General features: G+C 44.2%; 1 protein-coding gene across 2 annotated transcripts in view; it reads left to right on the top strand.

The window, feature by feature from the left end:
- LOC145356901 (solute carrier family 41 member 1-like) overlaps nt 1–18,157 on the top strand; it is a 66,789-nt gene extending 48,632 nt beyond the window's left edge. The window contains exons 5-11 of one of the 2 annotated variants that reach the window (XM_080209889.1): nt 457–601; nt 2,402–2,548; nt 4,332–4,479; nt 5,596–5,675; nt 6,783–6,917; nt 14,257–14,405; nt 17,161–18,157. In XM_080209889.1, coding sequence (XP_080066015.1) covers nt 457–601; nt 2,402–2,548; nt 4,332–4,479; nt 5,596–5,675; nt 6,783–6,917; nt 14,257–14,405; nt 17,161–17,346 — 990 coding nt within the window. In that variant the 3' untranslated portion in view covers nt 17,347–18,157. The remainder of the gene's footprint in view (nt 1–456; nt 602–2,401; nt 2,549–4,331; nt 4,480–5,595; nt 5,676–6,782; nt 6,918–14,256; nt 14,406–17,160) is intronic. The other variant, XM_080209890.1, reaches the window with a different exon arrangement.
- Nucleotides 18,158–19,984: the final 1,827 nt, after the last annotated feature.

The raw sequence follows: 19,984 nt of genomic DNA, 5'->3' as shown, positions 1-19,984 counted from the left end.
GAGCATATCAGCCATGATCGAATGGCAGAGCGGACTCGATGGGCTGAATGGCCTAATTCTGCTCCTATATCTTATGAACTTATGACAGGGAGCCCGTTATTACTCCTTCAAGAAGAAGCCAGAAGAATGCTGGTTATTGAAACGTGTAATTTCGAAGCATGCAATTTCTAGAGAAAGCAGTTTTGTTGGTCAGTTAGTCCCAGAGAAAATTGGCAGTTTCTCTGTTCAGTTTAAAAACTGAATTTCAGATCCATTTGCATTTCACTCCAGGTGTCTCCTGTCGGGTAATGCGGCGGGGGGAGAGGATTAATAAAGTGATCCAGTAGGTCTGTCTTGGGTCAGAGGCCGAGACAATTCGAGGTTGTAAATTTTGTGCAGCTCGTCCCAGTTCTGAAACAAAAGCCTTGCGAAAACGCGGCATTGTAAAATCAGGCCTTTTTGTTTTTCTCCTCTTAGGTCCAGGCCACTGTGGTTGGCTTCCTGGCATCCGTGGCTGCTGTGGTGTTTGGTTGGATTCCTGAAGGTCACTTCCGTCTGGATCACGCTGTCCTCCTGTGTGCCAGCAGCATGGCGACAGCATTTATAGCTTCCCTCATATTGGGTAAGACTCTGCAGTAACCCGTAAACAAGTTTGTCTGTTTCTCTTGTTTGGGGTGTCCTTTCATTCTGATTTGATTTATTATTGTCATGTGTATTAGTATACAGTGATGTTTCTTGCGCGCTATACAGACAAAGCATACCGTTCATAGAGAAGGAAAGGAGAGAGTGCAGAATGTAGTGTTAGCTAGGGTGTAGAGAAAGATCAACTTAATGCAAGGTAAGTCCGTTTGTAAGCCTTACAACAGCAGGGAAGAAGCTGTTCTTGAATCGGTTGGTATGTGACCTCAGTCTTTGGTATCCTTTTTCCCGATGGAAGAAGGTGGAAGATAGTATGTCCGAGGTGCGTGGGATCTTTGATTATGCTGGCTGCTTTGCCAAGGCACCGGGAAGTGTAGACAGAGTCAACGGACGGGAGGCTGGTTTGACCACTGGGTGGCTTATCTTGCTCCATACGAGCAACCAATATAATTGGATCACAGCAGACTGAATGGGCTCCTTTGAGCTTTTGGTGCATATAATGGCAGCACAGCGCCAGGAACCCAGGTTCAATTCCAGCCTCTGGTAGAGTTTGCACATTCTCCCTGTGTCTTTGTGGGTTTCCTCCTGGGTGCTGCAGTTTCCTCCCACAGTCCAAAGATGTGCGGGTTAGGTTGATTGGCCATTACAGATTGCACCTTGGTGTCAGAGGGATTAGCGGGGTATATAAATGGAGATGGGACCTGGGTGGGATTGTTGTCGGTGCAGGCTCGATGGGCCAAATGGCCTCTTCTTGCACTGTAGGGATTCTGATAGTTGGATGACAATTTTGTTTACTTGCATATTGAATCAGTGAACACAGTAAACATAAGATTGTCCAAAACAGGTGGCTATAAACAGAGAGTAGTTAATAATAAATCCAACAAGTAGCTCAGGAGAAACTTGTTACTTGGAAAGTGATGCAAAATGTGCAACTCGTAACAGCATGAGGTAGTTGCCTGAATGCAGTAAAAAGGAAGCTAGATAAATACGTGAGGGAGGAAATAATAAAGGGTTATGTTGAGAGGAAGAGGTCAAATTGTGCATAAACAAAGAGCAGTGGATCTTTTGGCCTGTTTCTGTGCTGTAAATTGTATAAAATGCAATATAAATTATGAACCAGCTGGAATAATGGAGATGAGAGGGCCTTGTACAAGAACAGTAAAGGGGATATGGACCAATACTATGGAATGTTCAATCACTTCTCCACAACCCTTCACTATGCCTTCCATTTGATACATGTAGTTTTGGGATAGAGTAGGGGAAAAGAGCATTATACAGCCCTTAAACTTACAATGTGTACCATTCACTTTACTGTGAGCGGCTGCCAATTTTGGGCAAATGACGCTAACCTTTTTCCATGACCGTAGGAATTACTTAGACAGTCAGTGCTTAGGACAGGTTGCATGAGCCGTTTCTTTCAGCCAATAAGTCCTTCGTGGCTTCTTATCGTATTTATGCTCCATTCGCTTTGTGAAGCATTTTGTCTCTGTTCTGACCTCACGGTCTCATTGGTAACAGTCAAAAGTTATGAACAAGAAACCCCATCCCTGACACAGTGACCAGCAACTGCTGCAGAGATTTAAGAAACAGGATAATCATGCCAGTGCCAAGTTTGCCCAGTAGCTAGTTGACTGTTCAAGAGGCTGTGCAAAAATGACTAAAGCAGGGCAGTGCCTATGAGATTGTATGTTTAGCTAAACGCTTTGAATTCCTGACTTTCTCTGTGTAATATTGTTCATAATCTTGCAGAAGAACAGTGTTGTGATTTTTTTTTTCCATTCAGGGGTAATCATGGTTGGTGTAATTATTGGCTCAAGGAAGATAGGTATAAACCCTGATAACGTGGCCACACCCATTGCTGCTAGCCTTGGGGACCTCATCACCTTGGCACTGTTGTCTGGAATTAGCTGGGGACTCTACATACAGCTACGTAAGTAATATTAGCAGATGCAATGATCATTCTTTCCTTTTTTTTATTCCTGTTCCCATTTACCACATTGCAAACTTTGGGATGCGTTCACCCGATGCAGACTTGGAGATGGTCTGCCAGAAATAATTAAGTTGTGGAGATGCCGGCACAGGTGGGCACAGTAAGAAGTCTCACAAGACCAGGTTTAAGTCCAACAGGTTTATTTGGAATCACGAGCTTTTAGAATGCTACTCCTTCATCAAGTGAGTCACCTCACCTGATGAAGGAACAGTGCTCCGAAAGCTTGTGATTCCAAATAAACCTGTTGGACTTTAACCTGGTGTTGTGAGACTTCTTATCAAAAATAATTATGATTGTGATTGAAGAGAGCAATGTACAAACTAGGAGGGTGAGCTAGCCTTCAGAGAGTGGGTGGTTCACTATATCAGAGCGCTGTCGTTTACCCTTTCCAGTCCAAAGAAGCTGGATTTATAACATCAGCGTGTAACCTCAACTTTGTGTGTGCTGTAATGACATTGCTTCCAGCATTTGTTAAAGCTGTAAAATGACCCAGTATTGTCATACCCTGTTACAAATCTTCGGTTTCATGGGAGAAGGTCCAATTGACATTTTGTGGTGGGGATGAGGAAAGAAACCCTGATTCTGAACCAGATTATCTCCACAGCCCCTGTCAATGTTATCTCTCTTTTTTTTTTGCCCCACCGCCCCTGAAGGTGTTGGCTCCCGCTGAGGGATGATTTTACCACTGCCAGAATGTCACCACCACTTTCTCCAAACGGCCAGACTCCCTCGTGTGAAGGGAGATGGGGCAGATTGTTCAACTGCGAGGACATCCCAGTTGACTCCGATTTCGCCCTTTCCTGATGTCAGCATTGACACCGTTGATGGGAGGTCCAGATAGTCAATCCATTCACTGCCCTTCTGAGATGCCGAGTGGAGGAGTGAGTACGGATTGATGTGGTGATTGTTCCGTGGTCTGGAAACTGTGCTCGTAATCGCACTTTGGGTGCCCATTTTCACAGGATGTGGACTTTGCAGGCAAGGCCATTTACCCTTGAGAAGGGTTAAGAGTCACCCACAAAGTTGTGGGCTAGACCGAATAGGGACAGCTGATTTTCTTCCCTGAAGGACATTAGTGAGACAGAGGGGTTTTTCATAGCAATTGATAGTTTATTGTTGAATCACTATAATGCAGAAGGAGGCCATTTGCCCCATCAAGCCTGACAAACCGTCTGAAAGAGTATCTTTCAGGCCACCTTCCCCGCTCTATCCCCATAACCCCACACATTCATCACAGCTAATCCATCTAACCCACATATCTTGGGACACTAAGGGGCAATTTTTAGAATGGTCAATCCATCTCATCTGCATATCCTTAGACTGTGGGAGGAAACTGGAGCACCCGGAGGAAACCCATACAGACATGGGAAGAATGTGCAAACTCCACACAGTCAGTCAACCGAGGCTGGAATTGAACCCGCTATCAGACAGCAGTGCTAACCACAGTGCCGCCCGTTTCATTGCTTTCTGAGTCCAGATTTGTTTTTAATTAACTGAATATTTCGTTTATTTATTAAATTGACTGGCTGCCACGGTGGGATTTGAACCACTGTTCCCAGAACGTTAGTCTGGGCCTCTGGCTTACTAATCCAGTGATATTTCCACCACGTCATCCATAAGCCTGTTCCTGAACTGGGGCTGAAAACTGATGAGATCAGCGGTAGGACTTGCTGGAAATGTTTTTTTTTATTGAAATGCTGTATGTATTTTCTTCTAATTACAGAGGCACATCCTTACATCAATCCGCTAGTGTGTGCTTTCTTTGTGGCTTTGACTCCTCTGTGGATCATCATATCAAAAAAGAACCCAACCACACGAGAGGTCTTGTATTCTGGTTGGGAGCCTGTTATTATTGCCATGACCATTAGCAGGTACTGACCACTGAAACTTTGCCATATGTTGCGAAACCATAGGGGGAAACTGTAAACTAAAATAATCAATTGTGAAAATCCCATCGTCGCCACAGTCCAGCGCCTGTTCGGGTACACTGAGAAGGAATTTAGCATGGCCAGTGTACCTAACCAGCACATCTTTTGGACTGTGGGAGGAAACTGGAGCACCTGGATGAGACCCTCACAGACGTGGTGGAGAACACGCGATCTCCGCACAGACGGTGACCCAAGCCGGGAGTTGAACCTGGAACCTTGGCGTTGTGAGGCAGCAGTGCTAACCACCGTGCCACCATGTCACCCATGCTCTTCAGCTCCAAATTCCCTTAATTCATTGCATTCTGTGCCGTCTTACTTAATACAGCCTCCCTCATCTGCACAATATGCCCGTGGCAGCAATGCTAGCCATTGTGCCACCGTGCCATTGACGTAAAAACCATGTATGTTTCTGAGTAGATTTCTATTGGGTCTGTGTTCTCTGGAGTTTAAAAAATGAGAGGTGATCTCACTGGAACGTAGAAAGTTCATAGAGGACTTGTTTGGGTAGAAGCTAAGAGGCTGTTTCCTCAGGTGGGTGGGTCTGAACGAGGGGTCACCTCAGGATAAATGCTTGACCGTTTTTGGACTGAGGTCAGGGGAAACCTCTTCACCCAGGGTTGTGAATCTTTGAAATTCTGTACCCCAGAGAGCAATGGGTGTGCCATCGTTGAGTAGATTTGGGACAGGACTCGTGAGATTTTTTGGATACTCAGGGAGGCAAATGCTGTGGGGCTGGAGGGGTCAAGCGAAGGTCATGTAGAATATAAGCCGTGATCGCTTTGAATGTTGGAGCAGGCTCGAGGGAGCGCCCCAGGGTAATCCTGCTTCTGTTTATCATGCTCTCGTTTTATTCTTACTGAACCAATTTACTGCCTGCTTCATAGTCAACTTCCTATGACTGCACTTGAGGATTTTCTTGTCAATTTCCATGGGATTAACAGGGATTGCTATTGTTGTCTTCAACTTTTTTTGTAACAATACAGCTGCAGTTAACTTTTGATGCGTTGTAGAACTTTTATCTGCGCCGTGTTGTAACTGTGTAATATGATTGTATTTCAGTGTTGGTGGACTGATTTTGGATAAAACCGTATCGGATCCAAACTTTGCAGGAATCGCTGTTTTCACTCCAGTTATCAACGGCAAGTACATTTATTCATCTACTATGAATTGTTGTCATTTGCGTGGCTCAGAAAATATATGTAATAACGCAGGGAAGTCAGTTTTATGGAGGAGTCGAATCCCCACAGTGCAGGAGGAGGCCATTCGGCCCATTGAGTTTGTACCGACAACAATCCCACTCGAGCTTTATCCCCATAACCCCACATATTGACCCCGCTAATCCCCTGACGCTAAGCAGCAATTTAGCATGGCCAATCCATCCAACCTGCACATCTTTGGGCTGCGGGACGAAACCGGAGCACCCAGAGGAAACCCACGCAGACACGGGGAGAACATTGCAAACTCCACACAGACAGTGACCCAAGCTGGGAATTGAACCCGGGTCCCTGATGCTGTGAGGCAGCAATGTTAACCAGTCTGCCACCTGGTGGTGGGGAGTGGGGGAACAAGATTGCCAGTATACATGCAGAATCGTGTTTACTAGCTGCGTTGTATACAGCGCGCTGTTCCATCTCCAATTTAGTAGGACCAAAAGGGAAAAGAAAAACATGCTTTTTCGGTCAGTATGTTGGAAACATATGTGGAATCCAGACAGGCAGCTGTAATGTTTAATAAATGAGTGGGTAGCACCGGAGGTTCTAAATCTTCCACTGTGTACTCTGGCAACAGAATACACTGTAAACATTGTGGTCCCTCCATTATCCACATGTCTGTTTCTCTGCATTCCCAGTCATTCACCAATTTTTTTTTTGCCAGTGTTGGGGGAACCTGTGGAGATAGGGCTTCAGCTCTTTAGGCACCTGTAAGATGTGCTGTATTTGTGTCCTGTTGAGGATTGAAACAAATAGGCTGTTTGTTGCTTTCTGTAATACTTGGCACATTTTATTGATGCTTCCATTGTTAGAAAACAATGTATCCTCCCACTTACTGCTAGCGCAGTCACGGTCCATCTATGAGCACCAAGGATGAAAGTTAGATTGAAGCTGAGTAAAAGTTTGAAAAGGCAGTTTGTTTTTTTAATAATGTGTTTTTTCTTCAAAAATTCTAATCAGACTTGGATTTCTCTGAAAAACAAGATGAGTTATAAACCTTTGTTTGATCTATTGTGTTTTTCCCTCTTTCCTCAGGTGTTGGTGGCAATCTAGTAGCAGTGCAGGCCAGTAGGATTTCTACCTTCCTCCACCTCTCCAGTATGCCTGGTGCAGCTCCAGAAAACCTGCACAAGACCTGCCCGAGCCCTTGTCGCACTTTCTGTAGTTCAGGTGAGAGCCCCTCTCGAGTGAGCCAGTAAAGTACCAGCTTCTGACCTCGAGCCATCCATCCACGGTTCATCATGCGGCTGCTAACCAATGTCATACGTATGTGTGTTTTCTTTGAGAAGCCTGAGTAAAGGGCCAAGGCCCTCCTCGAAAGGCATCACCAAAATTGGAAAGGAAGTCCCACAACACAAATTAATAAGATGATGCCAGGTTTGGTTTTGATATTCTTGCATCTGTCCTGTTGAGTGCAAGATGAAAACTTTGACAGGATGTCTCTTTTTGTTTTAGCAAGTTCTAGACTACTGAGCAACTATTTTTATTTGACTGTTGGTGCGGGAGAGGGGATAGATTGCCAAAGTATTGAGATTGAAATGTAAAATTCTTGATTGCAGTACAATGATGATAAAGGAAACCCTTGGTACCAGTAAGCAAGGGAGCATTAAATAGTCAAGTTGATGTTTTCACTAAGCAGAAAGTACCATGAAACTATTATTCAATTTCACAGTCAGATTTTGTCTTAGCAATTTTTCCTCCACAATGAGAAAGGAGGAATGTATAGTAAGGAGCAGCTTAGGAAACTCCCATTCACTGGTGAATAGAATCGCAGAATAGAATCCCTACAGTGCAGGAGGAGGCCATTCTGCCCAATCGAGCCTGCACTGACAACAATCCCACCCCGGTCCTATCCCATAACCCCATGTATTTAGTCTGATAATCCACATATTTACCCTGCTAATCCCCCTGACACGGAGGGGCAATTTAGCATGGCAATCCACCTAACCCGCACCTCTTTGGACTGTGGGAGGAAACCAGAACACCTGGAGAAAACCCACACAGACACGGGGAGAACGTGCAAACTCCACACAGACAGTCACCCGAGACCGGAATTGAACCTGGGTTCCTGGTGTTGTGAGGCAGCAGTGCTTGCCACTGTGCCGCTCCTGGCCTCTTCTCAGACATAGTCAGTGAATCACGTTCCAGAGAGCTGTGAATATAGACCATACATCCTCTTAAAGTTTATTTATTAGTGTCACAAGTAGGCTTCCATTAACACTGCAATGAAGTTACTGTGAAAATCCCCTAATTGCAACACCCTGGCACCTATTCGGGTACACTGAGGGATAATTTAGCACAGCCAATGCACCCTAACCAGCACACCTTTCGGATTGTGGGAGGAAACCGGAGCACCCGGAGGAAACCCACACAGACACTGGAAGAATGTGCAGACTCCACATAAACAGCGACGGGAATCGAACTCGACTCCCTGGCGCTGTGAGGCAGCAGTGCTAACCACTGTGCCACCAAACTTTACAGTTCTGCCACTTCACTTTTGATTGGTAAGGAAATTGCCTTACAACGTTTAGTACTCAGGAAGTATCAATTTCTGAGCAGTGACTAATTTGAATGCTTGATTTGTTTCTATGAAGTGGTGGCCTCCTAGATAATCTGTCCATTTTGAACAATTGAGATACCTTCCCTTGTGCTGATTCTGTAACTGAGCATTATTTAATTTGAACCAGAGGGGGGCACCAATCATTCAGCTGTCGGCATAGTTTCCTGGATACTGACAGACTAATGCTCACCTTTTGAAGTTCCGCTGTGAATTTACGTGGAGAATTTTGGCAACAAAGAGAGGCAAATTATTTTGATACTTCTTGATACCGTTTGGTCATTCACACCTTCTATTCTCTCTGTGGACTGCCATTAGCAGCCTTTCTCCTCCTCTTTCATTCCCTCACCCTGCAGTAAAAATATCTCCCACTTTCTGTGCCTTTTAGCTTTGACAAAGGGTCATCTGGACTCAAAATATCAGCTCAGACCTGCTAAGATTTTCCAGCATTTTCTCTCTTGGTGTATTTTGAATGTTTGTTTGGTCCATCAAAGTACAATTTATCAGCACAAATAAAGCTGTGAGTGACACTGACTGCTAAAGGCATGGCATAGAACTTGAGGCCTGCATTAGTGTGCTTTGCCACCTGCGCTGATATTGTAGAAGAGCCAGTTAAAGATGGGAAGAATAGCCTTGAAAGCCTAACCAGGAATCAGATTTGTCTGATTTATTACGATTCTCCAAGGGTTCTCGATCAAGAAAACCAATGGACAAGATTTTACTTTCTCTTTGAATAATACTGACTTTAACAATCAAAGCAAAAATCAACAGACATTTAAAATGAATTAGCGGCAGAACACGCAACTCAGATTATATCTCAAAGATATGGCAGCAGTCTTGAGCACAAAACTCTGCCTTCATTAAATTCCTATAGTACAGAAGGAGGCCACTCGGTCCATTGAGTCTGCACTGGCTCTCCACAAGAGCATCTTGGCCCGACCCTATCCCCATCTATTTACCTTGCTAATCACCCTGACACTAAGGGTCAACTTAGCATGGCCAATTAACCTAACCCGCACATCTTTGGACTGTGGAAGAAACTGGAGCACCCAGAGGAAACCTATGCAGACATGGGGAGAACATGCAGACTCCACACAGACAGTCAACCAAGGCCAAAGTTGAACCCAGGGCCCTGGCAGGCCTGGGTGGGATTGTGGTCGGTGCAAGCTCGATGGGCCAAATGGCCTCCTCCTGCACTGTAGGATGCTACGATTCATTGAGGCCACAGTGCTAACCACTGTGCCACCCTGATGGAATGCATCCCAGGATACTAAGAGATGGTGCGGGAAATAGCAAATGCACTCCTGCAAATCTATCAAAATTTGCTGGACTCTGGGCGGTTTTGGCAGATTGGAAAACAGCAAATGTGACGTCATTGTTTAAAAAAAAAATGAGGTAGACAAAAAGCAGGTAACTCTAGGTCAGTTAGCTTAACTTCTGTAATGGGGAAAATGCTTGAATCCACCATCAGGGAAGAAACAGGGAGAAACCTGGATAGGAATTGTCCCATTGGGAAGAGGCAGCGTGGCTTCATGAAAGGCAGGTCATGTTTAACTAATTTACTGAAATTATTTGAGGTCATTACAAGTGTGGTGGACAATGGGGAACCTGTGGATGTGGTGTATCTGGATTTACAGAAGGCATTCGACAAGGTGCCACACAAAAGGCTGCTGCATAAGATAAAGGGCCACGGTGTTATGATTAATGTATTAGCATGGATGGAGGATCGGTTCACGAACAGAAAACAGAGTGTGGGAATAAATGGGTATTGTTTTGGCTGGCGATCAGTGACTAGTGATGTGCCTCAGTGATCAGTGTTGGGACCCCAATTGTTTACAATTTACATAGATGATTTGGACTTGGGGACCAAGTGTAATATGTCAAAATTCACAGATGACACTAAGGTGAGTGGTAGACCAAAGTGTGCAGAGGACACAAAGTCTGCAAAGGGATATAGATAGTTTTGAGTGGCTGATGATGTATAATGTTGGTAAGTGTGAGATCATCCATTTTGGTAGGGATAACAGCAAAATGGACTATTATTTAAATGGTTAAAAAATCACAGCATGCTGCTGTGCATAAGGACCTGGGTGTGCATGAATTGCAAAAAATTGGCTTGTGGGTGCAGCAGGTAATTAAGAAAGCAAATGGAATTTTGTCCTTTATTGCTAGTGGGATAGAGTTTAAAAACGGGGAGGTTATATTGCAACTGCATAACATTCTGGTGACTGACCTGATGAAGGAGCAGTGCTCCAAAAGCTTGTGATTCCAAATAAACCTATTGGGCTTCAACCTGGTTTTGTGAGACTTCTTACTGTGTTCAAAACAAAGGGGAGCAGATTTAGGACTGAGTGGAGGAGGAACTTCTCCACTCAAAGGGTTGTGAATCTGTGGAATTCCCTGCCCAGTGAAGCAGTTGAGGCTACCTCATTGAATGTTTTTAAGAGAAAGGTAGATACATTTTTGATCAGCAAAGGAATTAAGGGTTATGGTGAGCGGGTGGGTAAATGGAGTTGAATCCACGAATAGATCAGCCATGATCTTATTGAATGGCGGGACAGGCTCGAGGGGCCAGATGACTTATTTCTGCTGCTAGTTCTTATGTTCTTATTTAGCCACAGGTTCTCCCCCAACATGAGCTTGCAACCAACCAGAGTCCCACAGGCGTGGTCTTCACAAACTGGTGCACTTTTTTATGGAATCCCCTCATGTTCTGCTCACCAAGGCTGAGTAGATGTGGATCCATCAGGGATTTCCCTGCGCCACATGATGGGCTCTCATTAATCAGCCCTTTTTAAAATAATTGAAGCACCAAATAACTTTACATTTCCTATCCCCAATTTGGATCTGGCCTCACTTCTTAAGAATTACTGCCTGGATGGAATAGTGCACACCAGTATTACAAAGGGGCAGTACAGTGGTTAGCAGTGCTGCCTCACAGCACCAGGGACTGGGGTTGGATTCCCGGCTTGGGTCACTGTCTGTGTGGAGTCTTGCATGTTCTCCCCGTGCCTGCGTGGGTTTCCTTTCGCAGTGTGAAAGATGTGCTGGTTAGGTGCATTGGCAAAATTTTCCCTCAGTGTACCCGAACAGGCACCAGAGTGTAGTGATTGGGGGATTTTCACAGTAACTTCATTGCCATGTTAGTGTAAGACTAATTGCGACACTATTAAATAAACTTTAAACTAAACGCTAGTGAGTTTTTGCGGAAGGTGGAATGTAATTATTTACGCAAAACAAACACAAAACAGAAAATGCTGGAAAATCTGAGGTCTGACAGCATCTGTGGAGAGAGAGATTAGAGCCAGCGTTTCGAGCCTGGATGACCCTTTGTTTCATCATCTAGACTCAAAATGTTGGCTCTGTCAGAACTGCTGAGATTTTCCAGCATTTTCTGTTTTTGTTTCAGTTTCCAGCATCCGCAGTAATTTGCTTTTATTGTTTAGATACATCTAGAGGTAGATTGTGTCTAAACACTTTCGGCAAGATTATCATCTGCCCCCCCCGCCCCTCCCATTTTTGTGTTGAAATCAAGGAGGCAACACCTAGTACAGTGCTTTGCACTGCTGCCTCTCAGTGTCGGGGACCCAGATTCAATTCCAGCCAGTGGGTACCTGTCTATGTGGAATATGCCCCGTGTCTGCACAGGTTTGCTCTGGGTGCTCCGATTTCTTCCCACGCTCCAAAGATATGCGTTTAGGTGGATTGGCCATGATACGTTTTCCCTTAGTGTCAGGGGAATTCGCAGTATAACCGCGGGGTTACAGGGCGAGGGCCTGGGTGGAATTATTGGTGCAGGCTCGATGGGCTGAACGGCCTTCTTCTGCACTGTAGGGACTCTATGATTCCCAGAATAACTGTCAACAATTGAGTGTTTCACCACTCATTTAAGCCTAGTTGAAATTGAGGGCTCCCAAGTTGAAAGTAACAGTGGTCAAAGGTAGAGTAAAGCTCCCTGCAAACTGCATTTCCTGCTACACCCAGTGACCTTTCTCATCAGTCACCCTTGTGTGTTGGCAATTGTACTCAACAGTGGGCAGCTCTGTGCCGTGTGGACCCGTGCTTAATTGTGATTATCCAAGCTCGGTGCATTTCCGGTCACAAGAAACTCATCAGCCCAAAGGTTGTGGATGGTGTTCTCTCTCTACGTCCCCATAGTCCTTTCGAACTGAAATTGGTGCCAAATGTTAAAAGCAAATTACTGCGGATGCTGGAACCTGAAACAAAAGAAAGAAAATGCTGGAAAATCCTCAGCAGATCTGACAGCGTGTGTGGATAGAGGATAGAGCTCTGATGAAGGGTCATCCAGACTCGAAACATTGGCTCTGTCCTCCCTCCACAGATGTTGTCAGACCCGTTGAGGATCTTCCAGCATTTTCTGCTTTTGGTGCCACAGATTGTTACTTTTGTGGGGTTTTTTTTCCCACCTTTCAATGTGCTACAGAAAGGTTGTTGAAGAGGCTTGAAGAATTTTGAATGCATTTATCTAGTGGGAGCAGATTCTGACTAATCCTTTATTGTGGACGCCAGATCTTCAGTAATGGACAGTGGTGAAAACTATTTCTCTCGCGCCTCTTCGGTCAACCTCAATTACCGTCTCAGAAGCAGGTTAGCATGGTGTAGTATGTCATGTGTTTGCTACTTCAGTGGTCTCAAGATTTGATGTATCTATATGAGAAAGCAAAGATCACTAATACGAAGTTGTGCACGACAGACTGACAATAGAACAACTTTGATTTTTTTTTCCAACCTTCTTTTCAAAGGGAAAGCACATCTTAAGAGGGTCAAGCTCCCTCCAAACTTGCAAGAAAGATTAATACCGAACACGGTTTCAAATGACAATCAGAACTGGAGGACAAAAAGACATATAGATACTTACGGGAAAGCTAGGACTGATGCTAGGTAGAATGTCTTAACACTAATAGTGGCATCCATCTCCCAGATCAAGAAATTCAATGAAATTTCAGTCAGAGAGCAAAGAAAAGTACAGAGGAAGGGGCCTTGAGCCCTCCAAGCCTGCACCAGTCATGATGCCTGCCTAAACTAAAACCGTATGCACTTAGAGTTTGCATCCTTCCGTTCCCATCCTATTCATCTATTAAGTTGCCCCTTAAATGCCGCAATCATACCTGTTTCCACCACCTCCCCAGGCAATGCGTTCCAGACATTCACCACCATCTGTGTTTTAAAAAAACACTTGCCTCGCACATCTCCTCTAAGCTTCTCCTCACACACCTCAAATTAATTTGAGATACAGACAGTGTGATGGGGACGCAGGTTTCTTTGTCAGGATTTAGAATTAAAGTTTATTTATCAGTATCACATGTAGGCTTGCATTAACACTGCAGTTAAGCTACTGTGAAAATCCTCTAGTCACCACACTCCAGCACCTGTTCGGGTACACTGAAGGAGAATTTAGCGTGGCCGTTGCACCTAACCAGCCCATCTTTTGGACTGTGGGAGGAAACACAGACACTGGGAGAACGTGCAGACTCCGCGCAGACCGTGGCCCCAAGCCGAATTAAACCTGGCTTCCTGGCGCTAATCACTGTGCCACCTCAGAGTGTAATCTCATTTTGTGGATCAAACAGTTTTGTTCTTGTGGTTTATGTCTGGACAAGTTATTCATTAAAAACCCATGAATTTACATGCTAAATTCTTCCAATTGTTCAGTGGTTATTGCAGTAGAGAGTAACTGTTGACAGTAGAACATTTCATCATTCATTTAAACCTAGGTTATATCAAGGAATCTCAAGTTGAAAATAGCAACAGTCAGAGGTAGAGTAAAACTCCCTCTAAACTGCATTTCCTGCTGAATGATCTCTCTTATCTGTGCTTTTTTTTTGCCGTTTTTGACTCCTGGAGTTATATTGCTTTCAGTCCAAACTTGTGTATTGAAGCATATACGGTACCTGTGAAAACAATGACAATTTGTGTGTTTATATTTTGCAGATTTGAATTCGAGATCAGCTCGGGTCTTGTTCCTTCTAGTTGTTCCTGGACACCTAGTCTTTCTGTATACCATTAACTCCATGCAAGGGGGACACACAACTCTTACGCCAATATTTATAGCATTCTACATGATGGCTGCTTTATTACAAGTATGTTGAATTTTTCTAAAGTTGAAAGTATTTTTTAGGGCTTTATTGGTTATGGCCTTTTCAGAAGTATTGTTTTCATAGAATCCCAACAGCACAGAAGGAGGCCATTCAGCCCTTAAGTCTGCACCGAACACTATCCCTCCAACCACCTACCCGTAGCCCCACACATTTATCCTGCTAGTCCCCCACTAAGTGGCAATTTAGCATGACCTATCAACTTAACCCGCATGTCTTTCGACTGTGGGAGGAAACCGGAGCACCCAGAGGAAACCCATGCAGACACGAGGAGAACACCTAATGCTGCAGCATTACAAAGACCCTTGTCAGACCCCACTTGGAGTACTGTGCGCAGTTCTGGTCGCCTCATTACAAGAAAGATGTGGAAGCTATTGAAAGGGTGCAGAGGAGATTTACAAGGATGTTGCCTGGATTGGGTGGCATGCCTTATGAGGATAGGTTGAGGGAGCTCAGTCTTTTCTCCCTGGAGAGATGAAGGATGAGAGGTGACCTGATTGAGGTTTATAAGATGTTGAGAGGTATAGATAGGGTGGATTCTCAGAGGCTACTTCCCAGGGCTGAAAAGGTCGCTACGAGAGGCCACAGGTTTAAGGTGCTGGGGAGTAGGTACGGAGGAGATGTCGGGTAGGTTTTTCACTCGGAGGGTAGTGGGTGAGTGGAATCGGCTGCTGTCCGAGGCGAACTCATTTTAAGAGACTTCTGGATGAGTACATGGGATTTAATGGGATTGAGGGTTATAGATAGCCTAGTAGGTATGGATATGATCGGCGCAACTTGTGGGCCGGAGGGCCTGTTTGTGCTGTGGTGTTCTATGTTCTAACAAATTCATTGTAGAAACAATAAACTGCCTTGTAGTAGAGGAGGGTACAATTTTCTCTTTTAAAAAGCATTTAGACAGTTACATGGGTACGATGGGTATAGAGGGATATGGGCCAAATGCGGGCAGTTGGGATTAGCTTAGGGGTTTTTCTGAAAAAAAGAGCGGCATGGACAAGTTAGGCTGAAGGGCTTGTTTCCATGCTGCAAACCTCTGATTCTCTGAACACGAAAGCTCCATGCAGACAGCGATCCGAGCCAGGAATCGAACCCGGGTCCCTAGTGCTGCGAGGCAGCGGTGCTAGCCACTGTGCTGCCCAAAACATTTTGGAATGTTATTCTAAACTATCCCAGCAGCTATTTAAAAACTAAACCTGGTGGTGAGCCAGTTTTGAGTTACTAAGCATTAGAATGTGGGTTCTGCCATTTTGTAGCACATGTAAGAATTCTCAGTTTGAACCAAAGTGTTCATTAAAGGCACAAGTCCACTTGAGGCTTATTCTGAGATCTTTTGGCTTCCCTATTTCCCCTTTCAGTTCCTAGTGTTGCAAGGTGGGGAGAAAATTGGGGGAAACTCAAGATTGCACACCACACATGAGAGAAAAGGGAGGAAATTGCCAAATCAGGGAAGTTATTGGACTTCAATAAGAAAACTAAGGACTTGCGAGTATTGGAAATGAGAATAAAGAATGTGCATTGAAAGTAGATGAGTTCCTAGGGTTGTAGGGACACTGTTTCAATGCACAGCATTTAGCATTTTGATAATCTAATTTGTGCAGAGTGTGAACTGCAGTGCATTGTGTCAATCTGGTTATGGAAATGCCAAAGAAAATTCTTGCAGTAGAATTGTTCTGGGCATTCCAAGAATTTTGGTTAAATATTTGTCCCTGCACCAAACTTGGTGGATATGTAGCTGAGGGATGAATAGTGAGGTAAGCCCAGTGGGCCCAGACAGCTCAGTTGTGGTCGTTGCAGACTTGATGGGCCAAATGGCCTCCTTCTGCATGATAGAGATTCTATGATGAGTACTAATCCAGCACAAGAACCTTCACTCAAAATGAAACAATCACCACCTTTGTGACTGGTTTCTCTAAATATATGTCACTTCTGGCAAAATGTGATGTAAACGTGCCCAATCTAGAATGGGTATATGGTAGCCTAATGGTTATACTATTGGATTAGTAATCTAGAGGCTTGGATTAATATCCTGAGGACATGGCAAATGAAGAATTTAAATTGGATTAGTTAGTAAAACCTGGAATGAAAAGTGGGTATCAGTAATGGACAACCATGAAACTATTGGATTGTCCTAAAACCCATCATTTCAAGGCCTTAAGGGAAAGAAATTTGCCGTCCATGCCTGTTATGCTTTTTTGGAATGACTGCAGACCCAAAGTCACAGGACTCTCAACTGCCCTCTGAAATACTCTAGCAAGCCACTAAATGGTATTCAAGGAGATGGCTCATCAGTTCCTTCATAGAACCCCCACAGTGCAGAAGGAGGCCATTCGGCCCGTTGAGTCTGTGTCAGCACTATGACAGAACACCCAGGCTCGCTCAGCCCCCCGCTCCCACCACCACCACATCTAACCCTCTGCATTTACCCCATTAATCCCCCAAGGAGCAATTTACCATGAGCAATACACATCTTTGGAGTGTGGGAGGAAACTCACGCAGGCACTAGGAGAACGTGCAAACTCCACACACGCTGGAATCGAACCCGTGTCCCTGACGCTGTGATGTTGCAGCGCCACCATGCTGTCCTAGCTCCTTCTGAAGGGCAATTAGAAATGGGTGATCAATGGTGACCTTGTCAGTGATGGCCACCACCCATGAGATGCTAAAATGTTTTAGAAAGAATAATAATAATGAACACTGATATTCCAAAGAACGATGACATGTGATTCATGTTGTAATACAGGTGCTAATTCTGCTCTATGTTGCCGATTGGATGATTCATTGGATGTGGGGTCGTGGCATGGATCCGGATAATTTCTCGATCCCTTACCTGACGGCACTGGGCGACCTGCTGGGGACCGGGTTCCTGGCGCTCAGCTTCCACATTCTCTGGCTGATTGGCGACCGAGACACGGACGTCGGTGACTAAAACGAAGGCCGCCTCATAAAATGGGGGGGAGGGGAGTTAATCATCAAGGGCAATTCAAACGGAGGTGACTTTAATGAAACTTTACACCACGGGAGACTGTGTGTTTCATATGCAACCCGTGTGGACCGACTAATGGAGATTTCTGCACAGACCACACACATAACACGTACATACACACACACTGCTCGATCAGGCGAGGTCTCGATGGGACCCCCACCTGTGCGTTAAAACTGGATCCTGCAGCAGGACAACACACGGTAACTGGACACCTGACTTCAGAACTGAAAGCTGCTAATTCGAATGAAAAGGTGGTTCAATTTGTTTTTGAACTCGGAGTGCAACCCTGTTATTTGGACTTTGAGAACTCTATACTTTGTTTTCTTTTAAATGCAAAGAACAATCTTCCTGAGGCATCCTATTGTCTCAGTTGGGGAGGGGAGGGAGGGGGGTTAATTCTGCAATAACAGGTTGGGATGTATATTTTACACTTTTTTTTAAAAAAAGGGACAATTATGAATCCGCTGAGCATGATCAGTGTTGCAGGCGCAAGTGTGTTTCATCTACATTGCTGGATGTGGAAGAAGGGTCTATAATGTATCTAGCTTATTTATTTATATATAATATATATAATATAATATAAAATATATAACATATGTTATATACAATATAGTATATTATATGTAGACTATATATAATGTGTTGTGTGTGTATATATAATATATATATACATTTTTATTAAATAAAAGCAAATTTCTGCAGATGCTGCAATCTGAAACCAAAAGAGAAAAGGCTGAAAAATCTCAGCAGGTCTGGCAGCATCTGTAAGAAGGGCAAAGAGCTGACGTTTTGAGGCCAGATGACCCTTTGTCAAAGCTCTGCCAAAGGGTTAGCTGGACTCGATGTCAGCTCTTTTCCCTCCTCACAGATGCTGCCAGACCTGCTGTGATTGTCCAGCATTTTCTCTTTTTGTTACACGTTTTTATTGCCTACTGTTTTGCTGGAAGCTGCCAGCTCTGAAGTCGACAACGCTCGCAATCATGTCTTTGTTCCTAATGAACTATTTATCTCTCATCCGACCAGCTGTCCAACATGCACCTGGTGTTGGGGTAGTTTGAGAAGCTGCTTCCTCCACACTGCTCCCCCTCTCCTCCCCCAGTGCTTACAATCGCTTCTGTTCCATCTTTTCACCATCAAGCCTTTCTTGAAAAGGCACCCACCCCCTCCACCGACGCTGCTGCAGAAAGTAACCAGCTACATTCAGCTGGCCAACCCAAGCCAGGGCCCAACTCATTAAGTGTTTTGAGCTCGGTTAGGTATTGTACAGTTTGCAAAAAAAAAAGTTTGGTTTTTTTTCCCCCGTTTGTCATTAAGATGATTTAATGCCCTCCTTGGACTGGACTCTCGGCTCTGGTCTAGATGTAGAATTTTAGGATAGCATGTTTCATTTTGAGTTGTGAAATTGCTTTGAACATTTTATAGCATTCAACCAATAAGTGCCAGCGAAATGTCAACATGCCTATTTGTCTGGAAACAGTGTTATCACCACTGGCTGTCACTGGGAAAAAAAGTTGTACTGTTCTCATCATGATTGCTTTTAATGAGTGGCAGTTTATGTCAGACAGCCTGATCCAAATTATTTAACTTCTCACCTGCGCAGTTGACCCCAAAGGCCCTTGATTTTTAAAACGAGACAAAAATCAATGGTATCCCAGCCATGTTACTGACTCAACTGGCATCTAATTGTCCTGGACCTATGCAGGACCTAACCCGTCGACTCACAACCTCTGTGAGCTATTTCTGAATCAGACTTGCTTGAGATCTGACAAAGCATTTCAACTGTTCAGTGGACCCAAGTCCTTTTGCAATAGGCGTGTCGGTCACATGAGCAGAATTGTACCACACAAAATGACTGTCGCGGTCAATAGAAGCTGTAATTCTCAATGAGGTCTAGCCTGACTCCACTGACAGCGCAAAGTAGTGCAGCTGATTTCAGTAAATCCTGAAATTGACCCAAACTATGTTTTGACAAAGCCAAATAAAATTCGAATGAACTGTCTCTGCTGTACCATCGTTGTTTCGGGGATTTGCGGCGGAGAACCTGTAATCTATCCCTTTTTGAAAACAAAATTGCACTTTTTCCTTACTAGTTTGTAAAGATTATTATAAAGGAGATTTATCATGCAGTGGGAAGATGACACTAGCCTGTGGGATTTTGTAGACCTTTGTTCAATACTTGGGACAGGATGGTAGAATGTTTTAGCATTGATAGCGCCAGTGACATTAATCAGTTTCTTCGTCATCCCTTTATGTGGACTCGAATCACGTGTAGAGTGGTTTCTTATTACCCCTGCCGTCAGTGAGTTTCACTGCTAGCATCTCCTCTCCTAATGATTCTGAAACCAGAAGACTACTTCTGAAATATTGCATTGACTTTAAGCTGTTAAAGCTACTTTTAAAAAAAACATGAAAAGCTTTACCCAAATTCGCAGATTTCCGCGTAATCATTTCTACTGTATCTTTATATTTTTAATAACTGACATCGGTCCTGACTAAAGTTGACCCAAGTTTTGTAAATCATTGAACGACTTTATATAATGCCTGGCAGTGGAAGCCAGAAACCTTACAAGCTTCAAAAAAC

The sequence above is a fragment of the Carcharhinus amblyrhynchos genome, chromosome 22 (assembly GCF_965287045.1).
Source record: "Carcharhinus amblyrhynchos chromosome 22, sCarAmb.v2.hapA, whole genome shotgun sequence".
Taxonomy (NCBI): domain Eukaryota; kingdom Metazoa; phylum Chordata; class Chondrichthyes; order Carcharhiniformes; family Carcharhinidae; genus Carcharhinus; species Carcharhinus amblyrhynchos.
Note: the sequence above shows the minus strand (reverse complement) of the source record. Positions and strands in the feature narration are given on the sequence as shown.